This window comes from Podarcis gaigeae, assembly GCF_964106915.1.
Source record: "Podarcis gaigeae genome assembly, chromosome: 3".
Classification (NCBI taxonomy): Eukaryota; Metazoa; Chordata; class Lepidosauria; order Squamata; family Lacertidae; genus Podarcis; species Podarcis gaigeae.
Window position 1 is genome coordinate 85,565,106 of NC_139680.1, and position 25,357 is coordinate 85,590,462.

The window sequence follows — 25,357 nt, forward strand, 5'->3', positions numbered from 1 at the left end:
TTGATCTGAATGGATGTATGTTGTGTATGTGCATGTGAAAGTGAAAGTGAAAGAGTGGGGTGGCAATGCCCACATTTGGCCACACCAACCATTGGTATGCAGCCCCTGTGATGCTTGGGCAAAAATAATTATTAGCTACCATGTGTTACGGGCATATTCACTCTTACCCCCTCTTCATTTTCCATTTTCCTTTTCCAGTGGAGAGCCTAACTACATGTTGCTTTAGGTGTGTAGAGTGCAGCATCTGTGGTTTAGAAACTTTCATTTTAAGTTTTCATCAAGAAATCATATAGGGAAGGGTGTGTGTGTTAATTCTTTCTGCCTGTGATCATGTCAAAAATCCTTTGTGGCGATTGCTTTAGAAAGAGAACTCCTGTTACCGCCAACAGGAGCTGTTTTTATAAGGCTAGTTGCCATGTGAGGTGTAATTTTCCTCTGTATTACAGCTGGGAAAGGAATGGATTATGCCTGGCTGTGCATTGCAGTTCAGAATAAAACTACAGCCCATGCTTAATATCTATGCGTGGTAAACATTTAATGTAATGAGTAGTTAGGTCCTGGATCCCTGACACCTGGAGACGCCTGAAGATGCTCAGTTCTCACTGGACTGTTTGAGCTTTTTCCTTTCTTTTCCTTTCCTTTCAGTTTACATATTTATATACTACTGTGTACCTGGCTGGGAAGAGGGGAAGTTCTCTAGGAATGCAGACATCACTGTCTTATTTGTAGAAGGGTCCAGTTAACTTCAAAACTAGTAGGAACTCAAAACACCTGAGTTGGAAATTATCAATAAAAAACTATCATGTAATAGTTTTCTTTATACCTTTTTGGCCAGGATCCAAAAAGATGTTCTATGCAAGTGCAGGATTGAGCCACAAACACAGCCCAAGGTTTCATTAGCTTTCCCTCCAGCATTTCCGAACTGTCAAAAGAGATAAACTACTATGTGTTGTAAAAGTTGCTTATCTATTCAGCAGCGGGAACTGCTGGAGAGAAAGTGAACAAACCCCAGACTGCTTATGTGTTTCTCCTTCATGTATTTATTTGACTTTGGGCCGAGGCATATAAAAGCTGAATTATGATGCTGTCTGTAATTACACTGAAGGAGCACTGGTGCGCATTAACAGCATATGTGTAATATTGAAAGCCTTTTTTTATCACATTATGCAAGATCATACAGTATGTCTGGGGGCGAAACAGATACCTTCTTCATTAATTTTATTTTTAATTAAAGGACACTGTATTTCATTCACTTACCTTTTTATTATGTATTTCAATATTTCAACAGAAAAATTCAGATATCTTGGCAAGCGCAGAAGGTAAAGCAGTCGTTCGATTATTCAATAGAATTTCCTATGTATTGGTGGAGTTTGAGGTGCTCTTTCACACAGCTTGGATGAAGGAAATTTCACAGCTACAGTATGGTATGTTGCTTGAGCTGCAATGAATATTACTAAATATTCCTCCCACCCTGTTGGCATTGCTCACCAGCCCTGTGTACTCCCCATCCCCTCACAGTTCCTTTAATCCCCATCCGGCCTGTCGCTACCCCTACCTACCCACTATCCCCACCCCCACCCCATTGCGAATCCATAATCCCTCACAGCTCACCTCAGACTGCTCCTCCATCATCCCCACACAGCTTGCCCCAGTCCCAAGACTGGTGCAGCCACTCCCAGGGGAGAGGGGAACGAAGAGGAGAAAGTCTTCAGCCCCCTCTGCCTTGCACTGCCACCAGCAGAAGAACTCCACGCTTCCTTCTTGCTATGGTGGGTGGTGGACAAAGGGGGGCAAGACTTCCTCTCTTTGTGGTGGTAGCACGTGCAACAGCAGTGTGGGGAGCATGAAGGACCGCCTCTTCCCATATGAACCTACTTGGTCCCTAAGATTATCTTCTGAGGCCCTCCTTTGTGTGCCTCCTCCTTGAGAGGTACAGAGGGTGGCAATACAAAAATGGGCCTTCTCTGCAGTGGCTCCCCGTCTGTGGAATGCTCTCCCCAGGGAAGTTCGCCAGGAGCCTTCATTATACACCTTTAGGCGCCAGGCAAAAATGTTCCTTTTTAACCAGGCCTTTGATTGATCTTACTGACATCCAACACCCTTTTAGAATGTGGCTTTTTGGGGGTTATTGGATTACTGCTTTTGGTTTGATGTTATATGTTGTGGTCTTGTTGTGAACCGCCCTCAGACCTCCGGGTATAAGTTGAATAAATAATAATAAATAATGAAGGCTTGTGGGGGCCACTTACACTGCCTGCCTGCTCACTTGCTCTGCTGAACCACCTGCCCATTTGCCCACTCACTGGCTTCCCCCACACTGCATAGGCGACCACGCGAACTGCCGCATGAAGACTTTATCCTTACAAAACTAATACATAGCAAGATTGTATCACTTAACTTGCCAGCTTGGCTCTTGGCAACATCATGACTTTATGCGATAGAAAAATGGACGTAAAACTGTATGATGTCTTCCCCAAACCCCAATTTAATTTCAGCATTGCAGGTTACACTCTTGGTTCGTCATCCTGAAACTGGAAAGCTTTTGGTTAATTTTGACCCCAAGATTTTAGAGATTGTCCGAGAGACAAAATGCATGATAAAAATGGGACTAGATGTGCCTGAAGAGGCAAAGAGGATAGTTAAGATTGAAAGCCATGTTAAGGCAAACAAATTAAGCTTGGAGGTAGGTAAACGATGATGATATATAGTCTTTTCTAAATAATGTGCAATTTTGGTTGGATTTTGGCATCATGTCAGCCTGTTTTCCTTGGGTGTCAGGCCTTCAGGTAGGTGGGTAGGTTGGCAATCAGTGCCGCCTAATGCCCAAGGCAGGAAATGTTCCAGAGTCAAGGTATACATGGCTGTATGACTACTGTTCTGAAATCTATTTCTGAATCAGTTTCTTTATGTTTTCAACTAATAAACACAATTGGCATAGATAATGGAAAAATAGGCATGATGATTTAGATGTGTGAATGTACCTCTTTGTCTCTTAAAAATCATAGCTGGTTTTTTTGGGGGGGTGACTATAGAGAGACTTTAAAAATTAAAGATAGAGCCTGGTTGTCTGTCATGTCTATTTTGACTCTAAGCCAATAGGGCAAAGCTGACTGAAATGTGTCATACAGAGAACACCTGCCCAATTCTTAATCTTATGTGTGGTTCTGTGGTGGAATACTGGCTATGGGGAGAAAAGCTTCATGTTTGAAGTTTTAAGTGAGAAAGTGTAAAATGTCCTATTTGCAGATTCTTTGAATCATCAAGGTTTCTCGAGGAGATCAGAGGTCAGAGCTCTTTGTCTGAGGAGAAATATCTTTCTTAATACTTGTGATACTCCTGTCAGTGAAGCCACCAAGCACATGGCACTCAGTAAATCCTCACCTTTTTTCTTTTTCTTTGAATGGCTTGTGCTTTCAAATAGCATACACAGGAACATTAGGAAGAACTTCCTAACAGGACATACATGTTGTTCAATAGTGCAACAGGCAGCCACGGACAGTAGCAGATAATTATTTATTAGAGGTTTTTAAGCAGAGGATGAGACATATCAGGATTTGCTGTATCGGCAGAAAGTTGAACCAAATGTCTCTTTGAAGTACCTTCTAACTCTTCCAAAATGTGGCTGGGGGCTTTGGGATATTCTACTGCACAGTCACATTGTAAATTCTGTTAAAATTCATTAAGCTATTGAATATTTGTTTTAAATCTCAGAATATTCTACACTGCTATGAAAATTTGTGTCAAGAAGTACCGACTGTCTTTGTCAATTTGATGGCACCCAAAATGAAGAAGGTGAGTTGTGGCTGGTAGCATAGAAGGCAGATAGGGCAGCAGTAGGTAGAGCCCATTTCTTCTCATTTTGACCTATCCTCCTCTGCTGAGTTCTACAAAGGTGGCATTGATACTGTACAAATCCAGGACTTTATACCAATCCACAGGGGATCTGTTGCAGATTTTGATTTGAAAAATATATATAGATATTGTAGAATTAGATAAAAGGAGAGAATAGAGAAACTAAAGATGATTCCATGTTTGTGAGCTTAAGAATAAATTTATTAGGATTGGAGAAAATGTTTATGATTATTATATTTAACTTTACACAGTATAATCTATAAAGAAAGGCTTAAAAATGTTACTGACCCTTAGTGAAATACTTGACTATCATTACTGTCAGGGGCTCAGGAGCAGAGGCACAGGGGAGAGAGGAAATGGAGAGCGAAGGGGAAGAATCGGAAGGCAGCGTAGGGGAGTATGACAGTGGCCCGAGAGATTCCATGAGCTTCTCCAGCGAATCAGAAGATTCCCAGAAGGGGGCGCCGATGGCCAGGGCAAGGGGGGTCCCAGGGGGGACGCACCAGAAGCAAGGGGCCAGCGGGGACTCCCAAAGCAGCAGCGAGAGATCAGGGCCAGCTCCCCCACCAGAGCGTAGTGGGGGGGAAGAGTCTCATGCTTCAGGGCCAGCGTCTCCTCCAGCAGGGGGAGAAGATGAGTCAGGGCTGACCACGCCTCTGTTGGAGAGTGAGGGAACGGAGGGGAGGTCAGGCCCAGCTAGCCCCCCCGAAGGGGGAAGCAGTGAAAGGAGCAGTGTAACGGTCAGGAGGAAGGTTGCCGGCTGGGCATGGGCGCCAAGTTCAAATGTACAGGCGCGCGGCACAGCAGAAAACCCGGATGGGGAACCAGGTCCTAAGGCCCGCCGGAGGCAGGGGGAAGACTCAGGGGAGTCAGCGTCAGAAGAGTCCAGAAAGGACAAGACCCCAGGGGACAGGCGGACCCAGAGGAGGAAGGAGCAGAGGAAGAGTTGGAGCAGGGCTAGAGTCTTAAACTGGTGCCTTGGGGGAGGAGATTCAGATGGAGCTTCAGCGGTCTAGAGTTCAAGACGTAGAGCTGCGCGCCGCGGCTTTGAAATCGAAACTGAACTACAATAAAGACTTTTGTATATAACGAGAACTGGCGTTGGTCCTTTGTGAGCTGGGACCTAGGGCAGCTCTGACAATTACGATTAGTTATATGCTATAGCATTCACAATAAATGCCTATTTTTCCTGTCTTTCTCTTTTTTCCTACTTTCTGTAGGTAGAATCTGTGCTGAGGCAAGGGCTTACCATTTTAACCTGGTCATCTTTGACTTTAGATAGCTTCTTCCAAGAAGTTGATGAAGTCATAAAAATGTTTAATCAGCTTTTGAAGAAGGTAAACCTGATTTTGAACATGTGTTCAACAGATTTTTGTTGTTGTTTTATTGCTAATATTGCACCATCAGCTTGGGATGTATGGAGTGTTAGGGGAAGAGTAGTACCTCTGGTATGGGACACATTGTGTTCCTTCTGGGGTAGTTTGTCCACCTTTGGTCCCAACCCTGCACTCAGCTCTCACCTGTGGCTTCTAGAAGCTATCAGCATGCGACTGCGACCAAAGCCCAGGAATGGCTTTGACTGGCCAGCTAAACCAGGTGAGGGTAGCCAATGGGTCTCAAACCCTTAGTGAGTTAGGGACTTCCCATGCATGTGAAGACAAGGGCAAAGCGCGGGTGGGGGTTCAAATCCTGTGGGCATGTGGAACTAGTTGTGTGGATTTGAATTACAGCCCTTGTACTTTAACTTCATTGCTGTTTTGGGGTGAGTTAGGTTTTTGCCCTTCAAAATCAAAATCTATGGGATTCCTGAAATAATACTGTTGTGGAAACCCTTGAAAGACATTGGCATGTTATTAACTACCTTTTTTTTTTTAACAGATTAATGACTTAAGTGAAATGCAGATTGATTTAACAATGAAAGATATGGCAAATACCCTATTACTTATACTACCAGAAAGTCCAACAAAAGTGGAGGATTTACTTGCACGCAATGAGGTGATCACAATTTAAAAAAAATTAATGGAACAAATATATTTCTAAATAGACATTTTTATTTGTCACTTTGATTGATTATGTGTGTGAGCATGCAACATTACTGATTAGTTCTCATACCCTCCTTTGCCTCTCACCTCACCTGACCATCAGGGCTACTACTTTATACATGAGGAGACCAGAATCCTGTTCCTCAGTAGCTATCAGTTATATAGACTTGAACTAAAAGATTCTTGTTGTTATTTTCTTGAAACAACATTTTGCACCTTCCATTTGTCCTCTTCCTTTATTTTTTATTCTTAATAAATTTCAATAAAAATTGGTTGCTGGTGTATTGAGGCTCTTGGGTAGCTTTGTGCCAAAACTCTCAGGGTTATTCCAACCCTTTGGGTACCTTGTCACTTGGTTCAAGCTACATGGTTGCATGAGCTGGATTTGAATGAAAAAAGTAAACTACACTGGTTTCTGGGGAGAGACAGATGAGCTGGATGCTGTCACTCTGCTTCCCTTGAACTAAGCCACACCCACACTGGCAAAGTGATCTCAGGTCTCAGGCTAACCCTTTTAGGCATGCAAGTGTGAGTCAATAACTGTATATTACAACATGAGATACCTGTTAAGGCAGAGAAGAGGGAAGACTTGTAGGATTTTGTTGGCATCCACAGCAATATCAAACTTGTCCATTCACCTGGGCTGCTAATTTGCCTTGGAACCATGTTCCTATAGTTTGGAAACTTCAGGTTTAAGAAGTAAAATTATGGCAAAATCTGTCTTAGGTGTGTGTTTGACATATTACCTGAGTGAAGTAACAAATGTCTTGTCTTGGTTGTCTAGGATTGATCTTCGTATCGGGTTCAGCAACTGAGTAGCTTCCTATAAGCTGGGAAACCTTCACAGTTGCCATAGGAACTCAGTCCTTATAAGATATTTTTGGAAGAATATCTAATAAGACTGATTGTTGAAACTTTAAGGCCAGATGATTTGTTCTGGTTTAAAGCACTTCAAATTTTGATAATATTAAAATACTGGTAGTGGTAAATATAAGATTATTGCTTTTGAATCTTCAGAAGTGATATGTGTAAATCAAAGTTAAAATGTGTCACATTTTGTAACAATAAGTACCGTAATTAAATACATTTCAAAATAAGTTTTCATTTGTGATATATTATTGGTATTAACTAATGGAATTTCAACCTTGGTCAAGTGTTCTGACCCCCCCCCCCCCAGTATTGTAAACATTCTTCCTGTATATCATGAACAGGTATGCACCAAGGAATGGGCTGAAATATTGAACAACAGAAGCAGGCACATAGAAGATGCTGTGCAAGAACTGATATCTATATTTGAGCATATTTATGAAGTTAAGCGTACTAAAAAACCATCTGTGAAAAAATTTCAAGCACAAGGTATTTTTTTATATCCCTGTGTGAAATGTTCAAAAAAAACCAAGTAGTTACATTATTCATGCACATTTTATTTTCCCATTTTCTGTGAGGTGTGTGTGTTCTTTGTCCAAGATTAGATGAATATATAAGATTCCTTACTATCAATGATTATAAGAAGGTTGTTTTTTTAATGCTTCAAATGTGACATTCATTTATTTATTCAAAAGCATTTCTAAACTGCTCCAAATTTAAAAATCTCTATGCAGTATACAAAAATACTACATAAAAACAGCAGAACAGTATTGTAAAAGTAGTGATACAAATATAAAAAATAATATTTAAAAAACAGATATCATTTCTGGGGCATGTTCCACAGGAGCTTCCATCCCTTGCACTCCCTTGCTCTGCCAATATCCTGTACACTATTGTTATTGTTCCTCATTACATCTTTCTGCCACCCCACCCTATTCAGCCTGCCTGCCTGCCTTCCTGGTTCATCACACCAGCAGTGACTGGTAGATTTGTGATCTGTTAGGAGCCTGCTTCTTTATCCAGGCTGGAGCTCAAATAGGCATTTTGCAATACAATCCTCAGTACACTTCTTCCTATTCAGTGCCTGATCTTGAGACCAGCTGTTCTCAAGTGGGCACTGGGGTCTTCACAAAGATCATGGTGACTGTTATGGCTTATCCACAGCAGGTAGGGATACATCTGTACCCTTACCTGGACAACATCATGATCTGGTCATCATCATTCCTTCATTTGGTGTATTGAGACCGGAGGACTATGGGTTTTTCATGAATGCAACAGAGAGTCAGGTGGTACCAACACATCGTGTAAAATACCTGGGTGCCTTGCTAGACACAAGTCTGGAGACTGCAGTGCGTGCTGCCAAGAACCGATGGTACAGGGTGCATGGAGTCTGTCATAAGTCAAAGCTTAAATCGGTTAGATCTTTAGGTGGCAAGACTGGCATTGTAGCACTCTGTACCATGGATGAAGCTTCATATGTGATTATAAGACTGGACTATGCCACCACAAAGCACATATCATTCATTGGGGTATGAAATCTCATGCACTGCAGTCAGAAGTGACATTGCTTCTAGTACAGGCAGAGAAGAATTTAAGATCTCTGGTAACAGAATATGTGCACTGGGTAGACAACTTGAAGACTGATTGGTTCAGTAATCAAAATCAGCAGGAGCCACTGGGAGAGTTCTCTATTCTTTCTGAAGGGCAGGTTGCCTGGAATGGTTTTGTTCTGAGAGAGGGGCTTGAGCCTTGCAAAGTATTGTTATAGGTTTGTGGGGTGCCTGGACCCCGCTTCTAATTCCTGGGTGTAATACACTGACTTTAGCATGTTAAAAATACAAGCCAGGAGCCAGCCTTGTAATGGCCACTAAAGATGACTTGATAGCTGTGACAAAGGGAGTGGCTCTGTGCCAGAAGGCAAATGAGAGGGGCCCCTCACTCAACTCATAATTGTTAGAAAGACAAAACTTCTGAAGTAGAGTTTTAGAGTTTTGCTGGGCTGGAGGGAAGAGGCAGCATGCAAAATATTGCCAGCTGCAGAGGTTCAGAGAACCATGGTGGATTTCTTTTTGAATTCAGGGCTGTGCTTACGGAGGAAACAAGACTCTCTTTGAGTGTAACGCCTTGAAACCCACCACAGTAGGCTCAGGTTATATAGATGTGTGTAAATAAACCATATATTGTAAAGACACTACAGTCTCAGCTGTGCCTTATTTCCAAAGTTAAACATGAACCCCAAGTAAGCAACTGTAACCCCTGGAATCTTGCACAGCTGTGAAGATTGTTGTGGTGTGCAACTTTATTGCCATTCCAATAGCATCCAGTGACGGTATAAATCTCAGGGTAGACTGTACCCATTTATGCAGAAGGTCTCCAAGGTGAACGGTCTCTGGAATATTAGAGCAGTATAGGTAAGGGAAATTGGCAAATCGGATCCATTACTTTGGGATAATGTTTGGTGCCAAGGGCTGGCTCAGCTGCAGTGATGCACAAAGTGGGGCTGAGTGTGAACCATGTCTGCTATTCACCTGATGAAGCATTGGGGTGAATGTGGCCTGCCTGCCTCCCATGTTGTTCCTACCCAGTTTTTGTCTGACCTTTATATGATTGAATTAACATTTGTGGAGGGGTTTATATACATAGGGCCCACTGTGCAAAGGCTCGACCTACATGACCTATTAACCTCAATTTTGTAATGTATTGGTTGCAGGGATGAGGCCTATATGTATTGTGCTTTACGTATGCAAAATCTTATGGAAAAAGTAGGTCTTAGTGCATGAATAGCTGACAGTAATCCTTTCCCTTTCATCGTATGTACAGTGTTTGGTATGAACTTCTGCACAGGACTGTCAGTTGAGTGAACTATATTAAATTTATTTTGTATCTTATTTTCAATAGAAGGGAAGCATGTAGCATTTGGAAGTTCATCAGACGAGAAGACCTCTGCGTCTTCAGGTATCCTTAGTAGTGAAGACGCTGAGGACAGTGAGAAGGAAGATGAGTTTAAAAAGGTATTCCATTGCAAATGAGTAACCGGATATATAGTGCAGGACGCACATTACTGAAACTGAACAGAAAATTATTTGCAAAGCTGTTACACAAGTTGTACAGACAATTTTCAAATGTTATTTAGCTTTTCCTCCTCTCTCCATTCTTTTGGGGGTACTTGGAAGTGAGAGTGGGATTGCAGTCTTTTGTCCTGAACTATGGGAATGCCCCTCACTGAGGTCAAGCAAGGGCAAGTTCAGTAGTCCCAGGGTTTGGGGCAGGTAGAAGGGCAAAGCAGGATCTGTACCATGAAGAAGGATCAAGGTGTGAGTTTCCTGGTCTGGTGCTTTACTGGACGTAAGAAGATTCTAAGTCAAATCCCCTGTGACCAACTCAGTAATAACTAGATAACTGATCTATTGGTTTGAAGAAAAAAAGAGAAGAGAGATAAAGTGTTGGCTGTTTTCTGGGATATATTTAACAGGAACACATTTTTCTTAATTGTAGGAATGCAAAGAAGTAGTTGCATATTTTAGTCATCAGTTGCTGGACAGCCTACAGAAAGCTACTCGATTATCCTTGGATGCCCTTAAAAAGCGAATATTTGTTTCAAGGTACGTGGTAAAAGTTGGGACGCGGGTGGCGCTGTGGGTTAAAGCACAGAGCCTAGGACTTGCCGATCAGAAGGTCGGCAGTTCGAATCCCCGCAACGGGGTGTGCTCCTGTTGCTCGGTCCCACCTCCTGCCAACCTAGCAGTTCAAAAGCATGTCAAAGTGCAGGTAGATAAATAGGTACCACTCCTTCGGGAAGGTAAACGGCATTTCCGTGCACTGCTCTGGTTTGCCAGAAGTGGCTTAGTCATGCTGGCCACATGACCCGGAAGCTGTACGCCGGCTCCCTCGGCCAATAAAGCGAGATGAGCGCCGCAACCCCAGAGTCAGCCACGACTGGACTTAATGGTCAGGGGTCCCTTTACCTTTACCTACGTGGTAAAAGAGGCTTTGTGTGGTGAAGAAAATTCTACACAGGTTGTAATGGCTGCTCACTAAACACAATAAATTGAACTGAACTGAACTGAACAGGTTGTCTTCTCAAATCTTGAAGTGGATTTTCTTTCCCCACAAGACTCAGTCCTATTCCTTCACAATTCTCAAAATGCTACTACTTTTTTGCCACTGGCATAAGAAAACAAACACAGCAATTGACCAGACTTTCCCTGTCTTGGAAGAGCTGGATGTTCCCCCTTCCTCTCTTCAACCTCTCCCTTGCTGCCCCATAGAACCCTCTTGGTGTGTCCTCTGTTCTGTTCTCTTCCTGACCCCCTCCCCATTTCAGCATTTTGCAGTGGCATATCAATAAAATATTTCCTGTTTCTTTTTCAGCTCCAGCTCATTTGGACGGCCACCCTATTTACCTCAGACAGCAACTACTAAACCCGAAGATGTTATTACATTTCTAAAAGCTGAAGTACACTTAGCTATTCCAAATGTTGTAAGTGATTTATGCAATCAAGAAGGCGAGCTCCTTAATTTCTTCTGATTATCTTAACTTTTGCAGTGCTGTTCAATAGATTTCTTGAAGATTTGGATGAAGTAGTGTACAACTCACATACAAAATCTAGAGATGATTTTAAATTTTTAAATTTTTAAAATGAGAATACCCAGAGCTTCTTGCTGAGAACTCACAAGCTTATGGGCTGCTGATGGCAAATGCTTGCCAAACTGTGTTTGGGTTTAAGAGAGTTACATTTGGGTTTAAGACATTGTGTTTAATGGAAAGCATTTATGTGTTCTACATAGGTAATGGTGCCTAGTTTGGATGATATCCAGCAAGCCATCAACCGCATGATTCAGTTGACACTGGATGTAAGCCGTGGGGTGGCACACTGGGGACAGCTGCACCACCCGCCAAGATCCAGTACCACCCTGGAAAGCAATGTTGTTGCATCACCCAGCTTAATAGGCGGGAAAGCGAGAAAAGAAGAAAGTAAGTTAGTAGCCTCTGCTCCTCTTTTCCATTAAAAAGTGCCATTGCTTCCAAAATTTCAAAACTGTTCTTTAAAGCAGTGTTTCCCAACCTTGTGCCTCCAGATGTTTTTGGCCTACAACTCCCATCATCCCTAGCTAGCAAGACCAGTGGTCAGGGATGATGGGAGTTGTAGGCCAAAAACATCTGGAGGCACAAGGTTGGGAAACACTGCTTTAAAGCTACACTTAACCCAGCCTACTTCCAGCTGGGCATTTATACTGTGAAATGCCCAATTTTTAAGTGACATGTGCATGGTGTTGTGGATAAAACACCCCCTCTTATGTATTACTTGTTCAACTTCTGATTCTCAGGTCTAGGATCCTGTGCACCCCAGAGGATCCTGCACAGGCCAGAGGACCCAAATGACCCCCGAAAACAACCCAGTAGCACCATGGCAAAAGAGCAGTGGCACCATTAGCAACTGAGACTTTAGCTTCCTGCCACTTTAATTTTTAAAAAGTCTGACCCCAGCAATGAGCAAGGCCAACTAGATACCACCTCTTGGGTTGCGGAACCAGGGAGAGCAGAAAGGGTGTGTTCTGAGGGGACTTTGTGCATCCTCTGGCTATGGTGCTGCTTTTTGCCCCATGAACCCGAACATACCTTAGAGAGTTGGCTAGCGCAACTTACATTTGCTGTGTTTTCGTGTGGCCAAAACCCTTGTTTTTACGGGCCTGCTTGCCAGCCAGCGAGGGAAGAAGGGAAAAGTGTATATCTAAAGAGAGGGTATTTGGACCATTATCCTAAACAAATATATTCAGGTCCTCTGTCATCCTTATTGTACATTGACCATATTGCAAGCCCCCTTGATATCGTTGATTAGTAGGCAAAGGATATATATTCCAGATAAAGAGGGATTAACAAAAAACACAAGTAGTCTTTATTTCTCAGAAATACATAAGTAAGTATAATAGATTCTGAGAGCACAATCCAGGAAATGTAAAGTAGTAACCCGGTCTATTAAATAAAAAAAAAATGAAAAACTTGTTAAATCTCAGTGAATTTTTTTTAATGGATTATGCTCAATAAGAAATACATATTCATTAGTGTAGATTTCTGCTGTTTACGTTTTTGCTCTGCTTTGATATATGGAAGGGGAGTGTAAAGAGAGGCTACAGAATTTATGTTGTTAACCATATTTCTCAGAAACACCAGAAGAGACATATCCTGCAAGAAAGTTGAGAAATTTCTATCCAGGAGTGGCAGAACACAAAGATATTTCCAAGTTAGTTGTGCTTCTGTCCTCATCGGTAAACTCTGTACGGAAAGCAGCTAGTGAAGCGCTGCAAGACTTTCAAAAATATAAAGCTCTGTGGACAGAAGACAGGGATGCGAAAGTTCAGGTAAACTGAATTCTGAGCCTTTGTTGTGATTTTAAGCACTACATTTCTTTTTACTCAACTTGGTTCATGGTTCAAAAGCTAGTGCATAGGGTCTCTTAAGTGTCAGTGTCCCCTGGGTGCAGATGACCTGCACTCACATGAATCCCCTCAAATCCTACCCTATTCATATAACAACATTCACAGTTTTTACCAGAAAGCAGAAGGAAAAAAGTTTGCTTGAGGAGCTGAACATAAGTGCTGTATTGTATTTGTGGGCTGAAAACTGAAGTGCAGGGCTGTTCCCACTGTGAATCTTGACTTTAAGCGGGTGGAATAGGCTCCTGGGTTATTCTGGTAGTTGGTAGGTGGCAGCATCCATGGAGAGCAGGATTTGGAGTGGGGGATTCAATGCAGGCCAGTGCAATATGTCCTGGGCAAGCTGCTATTTGCAGCTCTGATGTAGCTGCTATATGGATGTGCCACACTCCCTATGTAGCCTTTGAAGTAACACTACACTACTGAATACTGTTTTAACAGAATAAAATAATTCATGTTAATAATCCGTTCCAACTGCTTACAGCAATTTTTAGCCAGTAACCCATCTCTGACTGAGATCAGGTCAGAGATTCTTCATTACGCTACCTTTGAACAAGAGATAGAAGATTTAAAACCTACAATTTCTGTTGGCCCCATTGAACTGAATACAGGTATGAAAACCATTTTCTTTATGTGCAATGTGCAGGAAAATAAATTGTCACTTTGGGGGCAACAAGTTATTTGCTTTTCTGAGCAGTGTTTGGAATAGTTGTATCAATTGCAAGTTGATCTTGCAATCTTGAATTGACCCTTTTCTGTTGTTTCTAGGTCTTCAGATTGTCTTTTGTCTATCCTAGAGAAATGCCCTAATACTTTTTTTACAGTAATAGCACTGAGTTGAAATTTTGTTATAGCAACACAAATCGGGCATTTGTGGAAATTTTACTTTGAACTACAATTATTAGGCTGACAAAGATCATGCCATAGCCCAGTAACCAACCATATTATGTTAGGAAATAACCCACTCATCTCTAAAGTCCAGTTCAGAAGTTATTATCTGTGAACTGTGCTCTGTGAACATATGGAGAGGCTGGGGAGCCTTGAGCAGCCCTGACAGCTCCATGCGACTGAGACCTCCAGTTGAGGATGGAAGAGTCTATGCACAATTAGCTGAACGTGCTTAGGTTTTCTCTTCACACTGTCTGTCCAATGTCTGAAGGCAGAGGAGGGCAGGGCCAGCACAGGCAGCCCTATGTGCCGCTTTGCACATTCTTGGAATGTGTGATGGATAACCTCTGTGCACTGCTAGGTCTCCTCTTGATTCCCTGTTATAGGAAATAGTTACACAGTGGAAACATCCCCTCCCCCCATGACTAAATTTATTGGCTCTAATTGTTACATAACTCCAATTAGATACTTGACATCAGGGGGCTCTGTTAAGGAGATCAAAGGGAGACTAAAGCATGAAGATGTAATAACATATATTATTTTACTAACTATAACCAAAATCTAAAGAAGCAGGGTTTTGATCATCTAGCAACGATTTGAGATTCTGTTGCATCGTATAGACCCATGCCTGAAGGATGCACAGCCTTCATTTTGAAGAGACTCCTCTGAAAGCTGTTGGTTAGGAAATACAAATCCAAAGTCCCTTTGGCATGCAAAACTACTTGCTAAAATTTTGGGGTCACAGCCTAAAGGTTGTAATTTTGCTGACTAGGCTGTTTTGTTTTAAACTTGTTTGTGCAATTTCCTTTCAATGTGTGACATGCAAAAAGGTAGTTGCTTTCTGTGTACAGTATGATCTAGAGACTGTAATTTTTCCATAGGACCAATGAAATTGGCGCTCTCAATTGAAGCTAAAGCATGGAAAATGTTACTCTGTCGCTATTTAAATGAGGAGTACAAGAAGAAAATGCAAGACATGATAACATTTATAGCAGAATATTTGAAAAAACTATCTCGACCAATTCGAGATTTAGATGATGTCAGATTTGCTATGGAAGCTCTGGCTCATATACGAGACAAGGAAATAGAAATGGATATGACTATGGGGCCCATTGAAGTAAGTTTTTATTTTTTTAAGAGCTGGGGTTGACATTACTTTTTTGACAATATGAATTGTGAGGCATCCTGTTCTTTTTTTTCTTTTTAGGAAGCTTATACAATTTTAAATAGATTTGAAGTTGAAGTGACAAAAGAGGAATCAGAAGGAGTTGATACATTACGGTACTCTTTCATAAAGCTGCAAAGCAAAGCCGTAAGTATATGAAACATACACCATTATGTGAGAATTAATTAATGGCAGTTCATAAAAGTTCATTAGTATCAGCTTAGAGTGTATAAGGTCATCTGGCCTGTGCTCCAAGATCAACAATCCTGGTTTATGGATCTCTATGGTGCTTCTGGACTGGAGATTTGTGTTCCTCAATTGTTTGTTCTAAGACCCTTGTGGCTCCTTCAAAGTCTACAATTCTATGATTCTAATAGCCGTGTTTCACATTTCTTTCCAAACCAAGTTACCTCTTCTGGCTCATGGCTGCAAGATGCATATCCCTTCCCTTTATGATCTTCCAGGACTTTTCACTTGAACTTGAACTTTTGCTCCTCATCCATACACCCATGACAGTAGTACTTACCCAGCATGGTAGACATTTGCTTTCCAACTGCCTGGTCACTGCCACTTCTGGGGAGGGAAGAGGTAATAGGGAAGACAGTGTGGGATGGACACAATGGTGGGGGAACCAGCTGGGTTCCATCAGTGCACTCCACTGACTAAGCTGCTTTTGGCCCATGATGCTCTCAAAATCTTCTTTCTACAAAATACAGACCTGGTTGTTTTTTAGTTCTGTGTAATTCTTCTGCTCCATATATTTTGGAATCCTTCCGAAGAGGCAACTTGTAAACCAGTTTATTTCTACGTCATACTGACATTTGCTGTCTGAGTCCTAGAGTTGGAGGGCAGCCCATCCACATTTGAATAGATAAAGTTGAAACTGTACGGGTGCTACTTTCTTGGAGTTTTTGAACATCCATTTATATTGCAGGCCAGTGTTCAAGATGAGCTGATTCAAGTGCAGCCCAAGTTTAAGAGCCAGCTACTGGAGGCTGTTGAGGTTTTCCGTGAGGATGTGTCGAGCTATGAAACAGCATATGAAATGGTAATTTATTTGAACAGTTTGCAGAGAACACACATACATATATATCTCACACTATACATATGTAAACTGTCTCATCTAATTTGGCTTGTGTTGAGCAAAGCAAAGCACTATGATTAAGAAAAAGCAAGTGGTTTGAAAAAATTAAATTTAGGTCATATATGGTTTTAGCAGAAATTATAATATCCAGTCAAAAACAATTCTGCTGTTCTGTTTTAGAATATGTATTATAGGCAGTCTAATACATGAAGGCCTATAACATATGATGGACAGGTCAGTCTGTTTGCAGCCTATATCAGTTTTGCATTCCTTTATTAATAAATTAATAAACTTCTCTCCTTTTGCTACATTCATCTGCAGGTGTTTCTTTTTTTAAAAATGCATTAAAATCATATTGGGATATAAATAAATTCCAAAAATACGGATTTAAATGTATATTTTATCGCAACATGTGCATCTCTAAGTTTATTTTATTTTACAGCTATTTATTTTTAATGTATTGAAGTATTTATTTTACCCAAGTGTGGCGCCAAAATTCAGAGAAGTGCAAAATCTGAAAGATAGTTGCATTCTGTTATGGGAGATAATCAGACCAGTTTGCATTGGAATTTATGGAAATCAAATTCCACATGCATTCCTATGTATAACATGAAATTCATCTAGTCCTTGTGATATCTATGTCTGTTGAGTGGATATGAGAATGGGGCATAGGATTCAGAGTTATTTTTTAAATATATATTAATTATTGGCTACATTTTGCCTATTACAGGAGGGACCCATGGTTCCAAATACACCACCTCAAGAAGCTAGCAACAGATTGCAGATATTTCAGGTAAGAATGTTTAAGATGTTAAACTGAGTGGTGTGGTATTTGGGTAGGCCTTAATGGATGATTCAGCAACCCTTCTTTTTGATTTGTTAAACTCTTCAGAACATTGACACTGGTGGGCACCTTATTCAGTACAGTTCTCAGTAGTGCCCTAGAATATTTTGCCTTCACTTATGGGTTATTTATTTAGAGCATTTCTACCTGCCTTCAGCCAAAAAACCTCCCAGAGCACCTTAATTAATCAATTACATTTATATCTCACCTTCTCCCATTGGTAAAGTAAAGGTAAAGGGACCCCTGACCATTAGGTCCAGTCGTGGCTGACTCTGGGGTTGCGGCGCTCATCTCACTTTATTGGCCGAGGGAGCCGGCGCACAGCTTCCGGGTCATGTGGCCAGAATGACTAAGCCGCTTCTGGCATCATTAGCCAGGGATTTTGCTTCGCCTTGTGGTCAAAGACGGGAAAGACAAACTGAAGGAAGTAAACTGACTTCTCTAGAACGCGCCTGTGTTTTCCCCCTACCTTTTGTTGATGCAAGTTATTCCCCTCAGTCTCAGTCCCAGTTTTAGACTCACACTCTCCAGTAACTGCATCACACATTTTGCTTTGTCTTTGGAAATATATTTTTAAAAGAAAGGTTGAATCCTTTTGGGGGCCTACCTAAAGCATGAGGTATTATAGGCACCCACTCTGAAACAAGGGGAGCCAAAACAATTTTTGCATGATGGTTTGCTTCATTCTAACTAGTTATACACCAAATTGTTTTTATTGAAGTGTTGCATTATATCTGAGCTTTAGTCCCATAAAAGTTTTTAATCTGTAAACATTTTCTACTTTTCATTTATCGGGGCCTATGGCATCGTATTTCTTGCTGTTTTGATTCTCATTATGATAACCTTGAGACTAACCTTTTATATGGCCCTGTGAGAGTCAAATGGCTGCCCTAAATCTTGTGTAGCTGTTTGACTCTGTGAAAGATAAGAAGAGCTCATCAAACAGTACAAGGTAGCCTACTATCAGAATGTGAGTGCAGTGTGCAGCCGCCGCCCCTTTCTACATACACCAGTGTGGTGTAGTGGTTAAGAGCGGTAGTCTTGTAATCTAGGGAACCGGGTTCGCGTCTCCGCTCCTCCACATGCAGCTGCTGGGTGACCTTGGGCCAGTCACACTTCTTTGAAGTCTCTCAGCCCCACTCACCTCACAGAGTGTTTGTTGTGGGGGAGGAAGGGAAAGGAGAATGTTAGCCGCTTTGAGACTCCTTAAAGGGAGTGAAAGGCGGGATATCAAATCCAAACTCTTCTTCTTCTTCTATTTGTAAATTCAGACATTGTTTACTTATGGCAGCAGTAGTTGGTAGAGTAGTGATGCTTGTCTGACTTGTCACCCACATTACTGCAGCTTACTCGCAGGTAGAGGGTGAGGTAGCCGCGATGCAAATGCACTGGAGGAGTCAATCCTGTGCTCTCACCATTGCATTTGCACCATGCTGACCCTCCCCCTCCCGCTCCTAGTAAACAGTCGTGATACGGGCAATGAGATCCCTGCGACATTGCCAACCCTTTCTGTGTTATAGCTAATGATCAAATTGATTCACCAAGCCTTTTCACATGTATGTATTTGCCACATATTATACCAGCAGACTTCGAATTCCCTGTTTCCCCCAAGTTGTTTTGTAGGACTTTGTGCATGTGACTGTACTGTAGGGAACCAAGGTCGTTTGTGCTGACTACATGGGCTCCAGGCCCAACCTGCAGTTCTGGTATTAGGACCTAAAACCTAAATTACTTGGGAGTAGGGTATTTTAAGGAGTACTTCTTCCACTCTGAGCTGTCCGCCACTCTTTTAGGTCTTAATCTGAGGCAGGTTCTGCATCCCCTATGGCCTGCTCTCAAAGGTTGGGGAGGTGATATGGTGACAGCATCTTTTCAGCCAATGCATACAAGCTTCAGAACTCCCTCTCCATCTCCTCTCACATCTTTCTCCTCACAAAGCTTTGTGTTAAGACAAGGGGAAGATTAGTTGTTACGTTTTCTCTTGCTGTGTTTTTCTGTAGCTAATCTCTAGCTGATATTTTGGCTTTATTATTATTATTGTTGTTATTATTGTTATTGTTATTGTTATTATTATTATTGTTGTTGTTGTTGTTGTTTTCTTTCATGCTTTCTTTTAATTTGTGAGCCACTGCGGACATTGACTTTTTAAACAGAAAAGCGGGCTAGAAACATTTTAAAATATAATAAATCTAAATGCTGATTACATGAAGCATTTCTGATAAGAAGATATCACATGACTGCAGTATCCAAACCAATCTAAGAAAGTGCTGGTGGCCTAGTTAACATAAACATTGCATATATATATAGTAGTTGATTTCTCGCCACCTGATTACTCCATACTTGACAACTCATAGCTATTGAGTGCAGGAACCAACTTCATTGAAAAACATTGCTTCAGCCATCAAATGATTAGCATGCCAGAGTGAACTGGCCCTGTGTAATTGGCATTCACAGAGATCTGCAAGTAATACATTCATGCGTACAAAGTGCATCATGAACATTATGTTATGCCTGATCTAATCCCCAGACTTCTCATATGAGAACGAAGCCCAAGGGACTAGTCTTGGATATGCATGTAGTAAAGGATCGCTATGTTTGTGTTATATAATCTAAATCCTTTGTTAATTTCTGTTATTTATTAGGCCAATTTTGATGAGCTCTGGAGGAAATTTATTACTTATTCATCTGGTGAGCAGCTATTTGGATTGCCTGTCACGGACTATGAAGTTTTACATAAAATCAGGTAACTGTGGAAAATTGTTCCACCTGCCAGAATAAGTTAAGCATTGTAGGAAGGCTTTAATGATGGGAGAGACATTTGCACAATATTGTATTTGTACACTGGGGACACTATATATAATCTTCGGAACTCAGCTCCTCTGAAAACTTGCTATAATGTGAAGAATCACAGGAGGAAGTAAAGAAGGAGGGACAGCTATGAGATGTGTCTTGCATGTGATGTTTGTTCTGCAGAATCAAAAGTGAGTCATGGGAGTGATGAGGCAGAAGGGGTGTTAAGAGATGAGCAGTTAAAATCAGCTGTAGAAAGCTTTTGCTTAGATTTGGAACTGAAACCGCAGTTGTGTAAGATATTAACAGAATGAAGTTGGGCAGCAGGCTGGAAGACTTTTAGTATAAGCATCTTGGAATCTACATTCCCGTGAATGTGGCAGCAGGTGTATGTGTGTACCAGCACAGCTGTCTTCTCTCTTCTCCTCAGTGTTTTTGGAATTCAGCACCCTGATGCTCAGTTGCCTCATGGGAAAAAAATCCCAAGTCTTGGAGGCTAAAGTCTCTCCCCACCCCAATCAGTGAACCCCTTGGGATAAATCTGTGCCTCTCCAGGGGGCCATGCCCCACACATTGGGAACCACTGTTTTGATCACAGTTCAGATCAAATCAGCTGTACTTTTACAAAGTAAAGATAAAAGGTAAAGGACCTTTGGATAGTTAAGTCCAGTCAAAGGCAACTATGGGGTTGCAGCGCTCATCTCGCTTTCAGGCCAAGGAAGCCAGCGTTTGTCCGCAGACAGCTTTCTGGGTCATGTTGCCAGCATGATTAAACCACTGCTGGCACAACGGAACCCTGTGACAGAAACCAGAGTGCACAGAAACACCATTTACCTACTTGCCACAGCAGTACCTATTTATCTACTTGCACTGGTGTGCTTTCAAACAGCTAGGTTGGCAGGAGCTGGGACAGAGCAACAGAAGCTCACTCTGTTGCGGGGATTCGAACCACGACCTTCCAATTGGCAAGCCCAAGAGACTCAGTGGTTTAGACCACAGCGCCACCTGTGTCCCACTTTTACAACAGAAGGTATGCTAGTGGCTCCATCACAATGTTTTTTTTGCAGGAAGGAGCTAAGTTTGCTTCAAAAGCTGTATGGGTTGTACGATACTGTGATGAATAATATCAGTGGGTATTATGAAATTCTCTGGGGAGATGTAGATATTGAAAAAATTAATGCTGAACTTCTGGAGTTTCAAAACAGGTGAGCTTACTTTCTACATGATTTGCAAACCACCTACCACACTATGTACATTTTATCTTCTGCTAAAACCTGTGCCATTCCTTTCCCTGTTGCCTATGGCTGAAACTAATGTAATTAACTACATAATTAATTATGTGAGTAATTTGGATGCATTTCAGCGTAATACAAATGTCAGAAAAATGCAGAAAATGACATGGTTATTTATGTAATGTTTGGGGAATTAAAATACTAGTAAAACCCAGAATTTGCTTGCGCAAGTTCTGTTATTGACCTCGGGCGAATATACAAATACTGTAGTGACAATTTCTGCTCCCATTTCCATTTCTGGTGGAATTGTCTAGCATACCTTAGTGGTATGAGCCTTTGCATCTCTTAAAATAAGCAGGATCAGTCCTGCCTAAGATTCCTAACACCTGGGAAGCAACATCAGCAGGTAGTCACAGCAAGGCCGTCTAAGCTGTGGTTCCAGTTTTAGAGAACTTGCTCTTTCAATCTGTCTGATCCCAGGCATGAAATCCTCTACGATGCAAATACATTTGTTTTTAGGAAAGCTTTTAGAAGTTTTTCTTCTTCAAAAATGAGCTTATTGTTTTGTTTCTGTTAAGGTATTTGCACATTTTAGGTTTAAAATAGTAAAATGTTCAATCTCTTTCAATGAAAGGTGCCGCAAACTACCTAAGGGGCTCAAAGACTGGCAAGCATTTTTAGATCTTAAGAAAAGAATAGATGATTTCAGTGAGTCCTGCCCACTGTTGGAAATGATGACTAATAAAGCAATGAAACTAAGACACTGGAACCGGATTTCTGATACAACTGGGCATCCATTTGATGTGGAATCAGATTCCTTTTGCCTTCGGAATATCATGGAAGCACCGCTTCTCAAGCATAAAGATGACATTGAGGTAGTCTTCCATACAGTTGCATTTTTATATTGAAAGAGAATGCCAGACTAAGGTGCAGTTTGACAGTCAGTGAGCATGCTCTAGAAGAGTCATTCCCAATTAGCTAAGTATTGTGGACCACCTGTTTTTCATAGGCCAAGCCATAGATCCTCTACTTCTGAAAATTTTAATAGCTCTATGGTAGTTTTTGTTATGTGAATGGCACCACAGACCCCCTGGGTGGGTTACAAGGACCCACTGGGGTCCATGGATCACCAATTGGGAACCCCTGGCCTAGAAGGTATGCCTTTCTTTGCTCATGTGCAGCAATGTTTGTGTCAGTGCACAAAAGAGGTATACCTAAACATGGGCACAAGTAAGGTTATTGAGACTCCTCAGTTGGCTTATCGGTATTTTTAAAAATTAATTTAAGGATCTTTCTTTCTTTGCAGGATATCTGTATATCTGCTATAAAAGAAAAGGATATTGAAGCTAAGCTAGCTCAAGTAATTGACAGTTGGGCAAATCAGGTCTTGAGTTTTTCAGCATTCAAAGGAAGAGGAGAGCTACTTCTCAAGGGAACAGAATCTGCTGAAATTATTACACTGATGGAGGACAGCTTAATGATCCTGGGCTCTTTGATGAGTAACAGGTAGTTTCACAGATTTTGTAGAATGCTTTTATTAACATTTTTGTCTCATTCTTACAACTCAGGATATATATTTTTTTCCAAGGCACCTTACAAGTCATAAATATTTAAAGGCATAATAAACAATATTAACAAAAAGTCCAGGGATCTCTCACTTCTCTCCAACTGTGGCTGAGTAGGACAGAAGAGAGAGAGTACCCTTTGCCCTATTTAACCAAGACAACTGGCACCATACCCAGGCGAGTATGTTCATGGTACCTGAGTAATTTTGGCCATAGAATTGGAGCTGTGCTCTCTGAGGCCAGACAAGGTGCTCTTCTGCTATCCACCCTAAGCAATGGCCAGGGCAGTAGGATGCTGCAGCCACCTATACCAGCTTGGTGCAAATGTAACAGTGCCCAGTTACCTTATCACAGTTAGGCGATTAGGAGAAGCTTGCAAATGTGCACACCCCTCCCTCTTTGTCCCCTCTTGTGTAAGTGTCCTCCCCTTCTCTCTTTCAGTTTTGGAGCAAACTCTTAGTATTACATCTGCACCAACACTATCACTAAGGTAGTCTAAACCACAGTTACAAAAACCTACTTCCAAGTATGGTTGCATCCTGTGGTTTGGGCCTAACAAGAGTTCGCCATAGTCCTGGTTCACAGGTTACATGAAGCCAAACAATGGCTTAGCATGAATGAGCAAGCATGCTGGCACATACTGAGAAAATCATAGATGCTTCGCTCCTCCCCTCCTTCAGCTAATAGTGGGAGCTAAGCTGCGATCTGGCTTAGCGTTATGTCCAAATAATAGCTCATGGTTTGCCTCACTCCAGGTAAATCACAAGTTGCATCAAGGTTTGTGCTTGGCTTTCTGTTTGTGGTTTGAGGGAAGCAAACCATGAACCTTGGTTCAGACATAATACTAAGCCAAACCATGGCTTAGTTCTCAGTATCATGGCAGCAGCAGGGGAAGAGCCAAGCAGTCTTGATTTTCTCACTGTGCACCAGCATGCTTGCTCATTCACGCCAAGTCACAGTTTGGCTTAGCATTACGTGTGAACAAGGCCGCAACACCTTCACAATTGTAAAGCTGAACCACAGTTAGCTCCAAAACTCGAGGAGCAGAGAAGAGGGAAGAGAAAAAAGGGTTGTCTACACAAAGGCACTACCAAATAGAGATATTTTAAGTCGGGGGGGGGAGTTGTTAAAAGAATATAGTAACAATAATATTGTGAATTTCATGCTGCTATTTTCTTGCCTCCTATTCTCAGATACAATGCACCTTTTAAAAAAGAGATTCAGAACTGGGTGTTCAAACTTAGTACCTCCAGCGATATAATTGAAGAATGGTTGATTGTGCAAAACCTCTGGGTTTATCTTGAAGCTGTTTTTGTCGGTGGAGATATTGCCAAGCAGTTACCTCAGGTAACTCTATCATGGTTCAGTTATGTAAATATTGATCTTGAAATGTAGCTGCGTAGCAGTAGTTTGCACTTTAGAATGACATAATATTCATTCATGTTTCCATTACATTTACTCTGTTTAGGAAGCAAAACGTTTTCAAAACATTGACAAATCATGGATAAAAATAATGCAGCGAGCTCATGAAAACCCCAATGTAGTTAACTGTTGTGTTGGAGACGAGACTATGGGGCAACTTTTACCGCATTTACACGAGCAGTTGGAAGTGTGCCAGAAGTCATTGACAGGGTACAAAGTTTACAAACTTTTTGAAAAAAATCTGATCCTTTTAATTTAGGTCAAAGTAATAGTCCATCTTAATTAACTTTTTATGGTTTTAATTAACATTGCATGCTTCTTAATTTTTAGTGTCATTTCGTGTTTGGTATTAAGGGGAGAGTTCTGGGAATGGTGTTTTGGGAAGTTATTAAGAGATTTTAGGGGATTGATTTGTAGCATGTGCAGCTGGCATGCTCAGTGCAGATTTATGAGTTTAGGCCCATATATGTAAATTTGCTTATGGTCTTTGATATAGTTTTTAGTTTGGTAAAAAAAAAATAAGAATAATAATAATATAAAAATCACTTTGCATATTTTTATTAATTCACTCCAGACAGTCAATTGCCAAAGCTAAGTTATGGCTCAAAGTACAGATAATATTGGTAGGTAAAAAGCAGGAATATTTTCTTCTGTTTATAGTAGATCTTCCCATAAATCTAGACTTCTATACACCCATGCTTCACTTTTTATACTTTTAATTTTCTAGTACCAGAATTTTAGGAATTGGGAGAAGCTGGAGGAATTTTGATCTTTAGCTCTCCAATTAAGGTCAAGGATGACCTTAGGTGATGTTGGGCACTAGGCAGTAGCTGGGATGGGTATTTTTAAAAGGATGTGTGTGGGAATAAATAGTAAAAAACACAAAAACCCCTGAAACTACAAATGGCCCTGAATGAGTCTCAATATTATTGTTTATGCAGGCTGAAAATAAATATCAGTGAACACTGATTTATCATCCATTAGCATGTACCACAATATGCAAAAGCTAAAGTAGCATTGGATGTGAGGGACAGAGCAGCTTTGGCGCAGTTGCATCATAAATCCCTCTTCCATCACTTACTTACTACATCTTCTTACCAGAAATGGGGAACAGGCAAACTCCCAAGGCCTTTAGGGTGTTGTGCCTGTGGTATGAGAAACCCTGCTGCCA

The 25,357-nt window shown here is 41.3% G+C and overlaps 1 protein-coding gene across 2 annotated transcripts in view; it reads left to right on the forward strand.

The window, feature by feature from the left end:
• DNAH8 (dynein axonemal heavy chain 8) overlaps positions 1-25,357 on the forward strand; it is a 139,051-nt gene that overhangs the window by 30,397 nt on the left and 83,297 nt on the right. For both annotated transcript variants that reach the window (XM_083731920.1, XM_083731921.1), the window contains exons 17-38: positions 1,289-1,424; positions 2,496-2,683; positions 3,712-3,792; positions 5,073-5,189; positions 5,731-5,847; positions 7,106-7,250; positions 9,660-9,772; positions 10,257-10,363; positions 11,133-11,241; positions 11,550-11,736; positions 12,925-13,121; positions 13,681-13,807; positions 14,966-15,201; positions 15,292-15,396; positions 16,184-16,297; positions 17,064-17,126; positions 19,820-19,920; positions 21,035-21,172; positions 21,834-22,074; positions 22,506-22,705; positions 23,958-24,111; positions 24,233-24,396. In XM_083731920.1, coding sequence (XP_083588046.1) covers positions 1,289-1,424; positions 2,496-2,683; positions 3,712-3,792; positions 5,073-5,189; positions 5,731-5,847; positions 7,106-7,250; positions 9,660-9,772; positions 10,257-10,363; positions 11,133-11,241; positions 11,550-11,736; positions 12,925-13,121; positions 13,681-13,807; positions 14,966-15,201; positions 15,292-15,396; positions 16,184-16,297; positions 17,064-17,126; positions 19,820-19,920; positions 21,035-21,172; positions 21,834-22,074; positions 22,506-22,705; positions 23,958-24,111; positions 24,233-24,396 — 3,140 coding nt within the window. The remainder of the gene's footprint in view (positions 1-1,288; positions 1,425-2,495; positions 2,684-3,711; positions 3,793-5,072; positions 5,190-5,730; positions 5,848-7,105; positions 7,251-9,659; positions 9,773-10,256; positions 10,364-11,132; positions 11,242-11,549; positions 11,737-12,924; positions 13,122-13,680; positions 13,808-14,965; positions 15,202-15,291; positions 15,397-16,183; positions 16,298-17,063; positions 17,127-19,819; positions 19,921-21,034; positions 21,173-21,833; positions 22,075-22,505; positions 22,706-23,957; positions 24,112-24,232; positions 24,397-25,357) is intronic.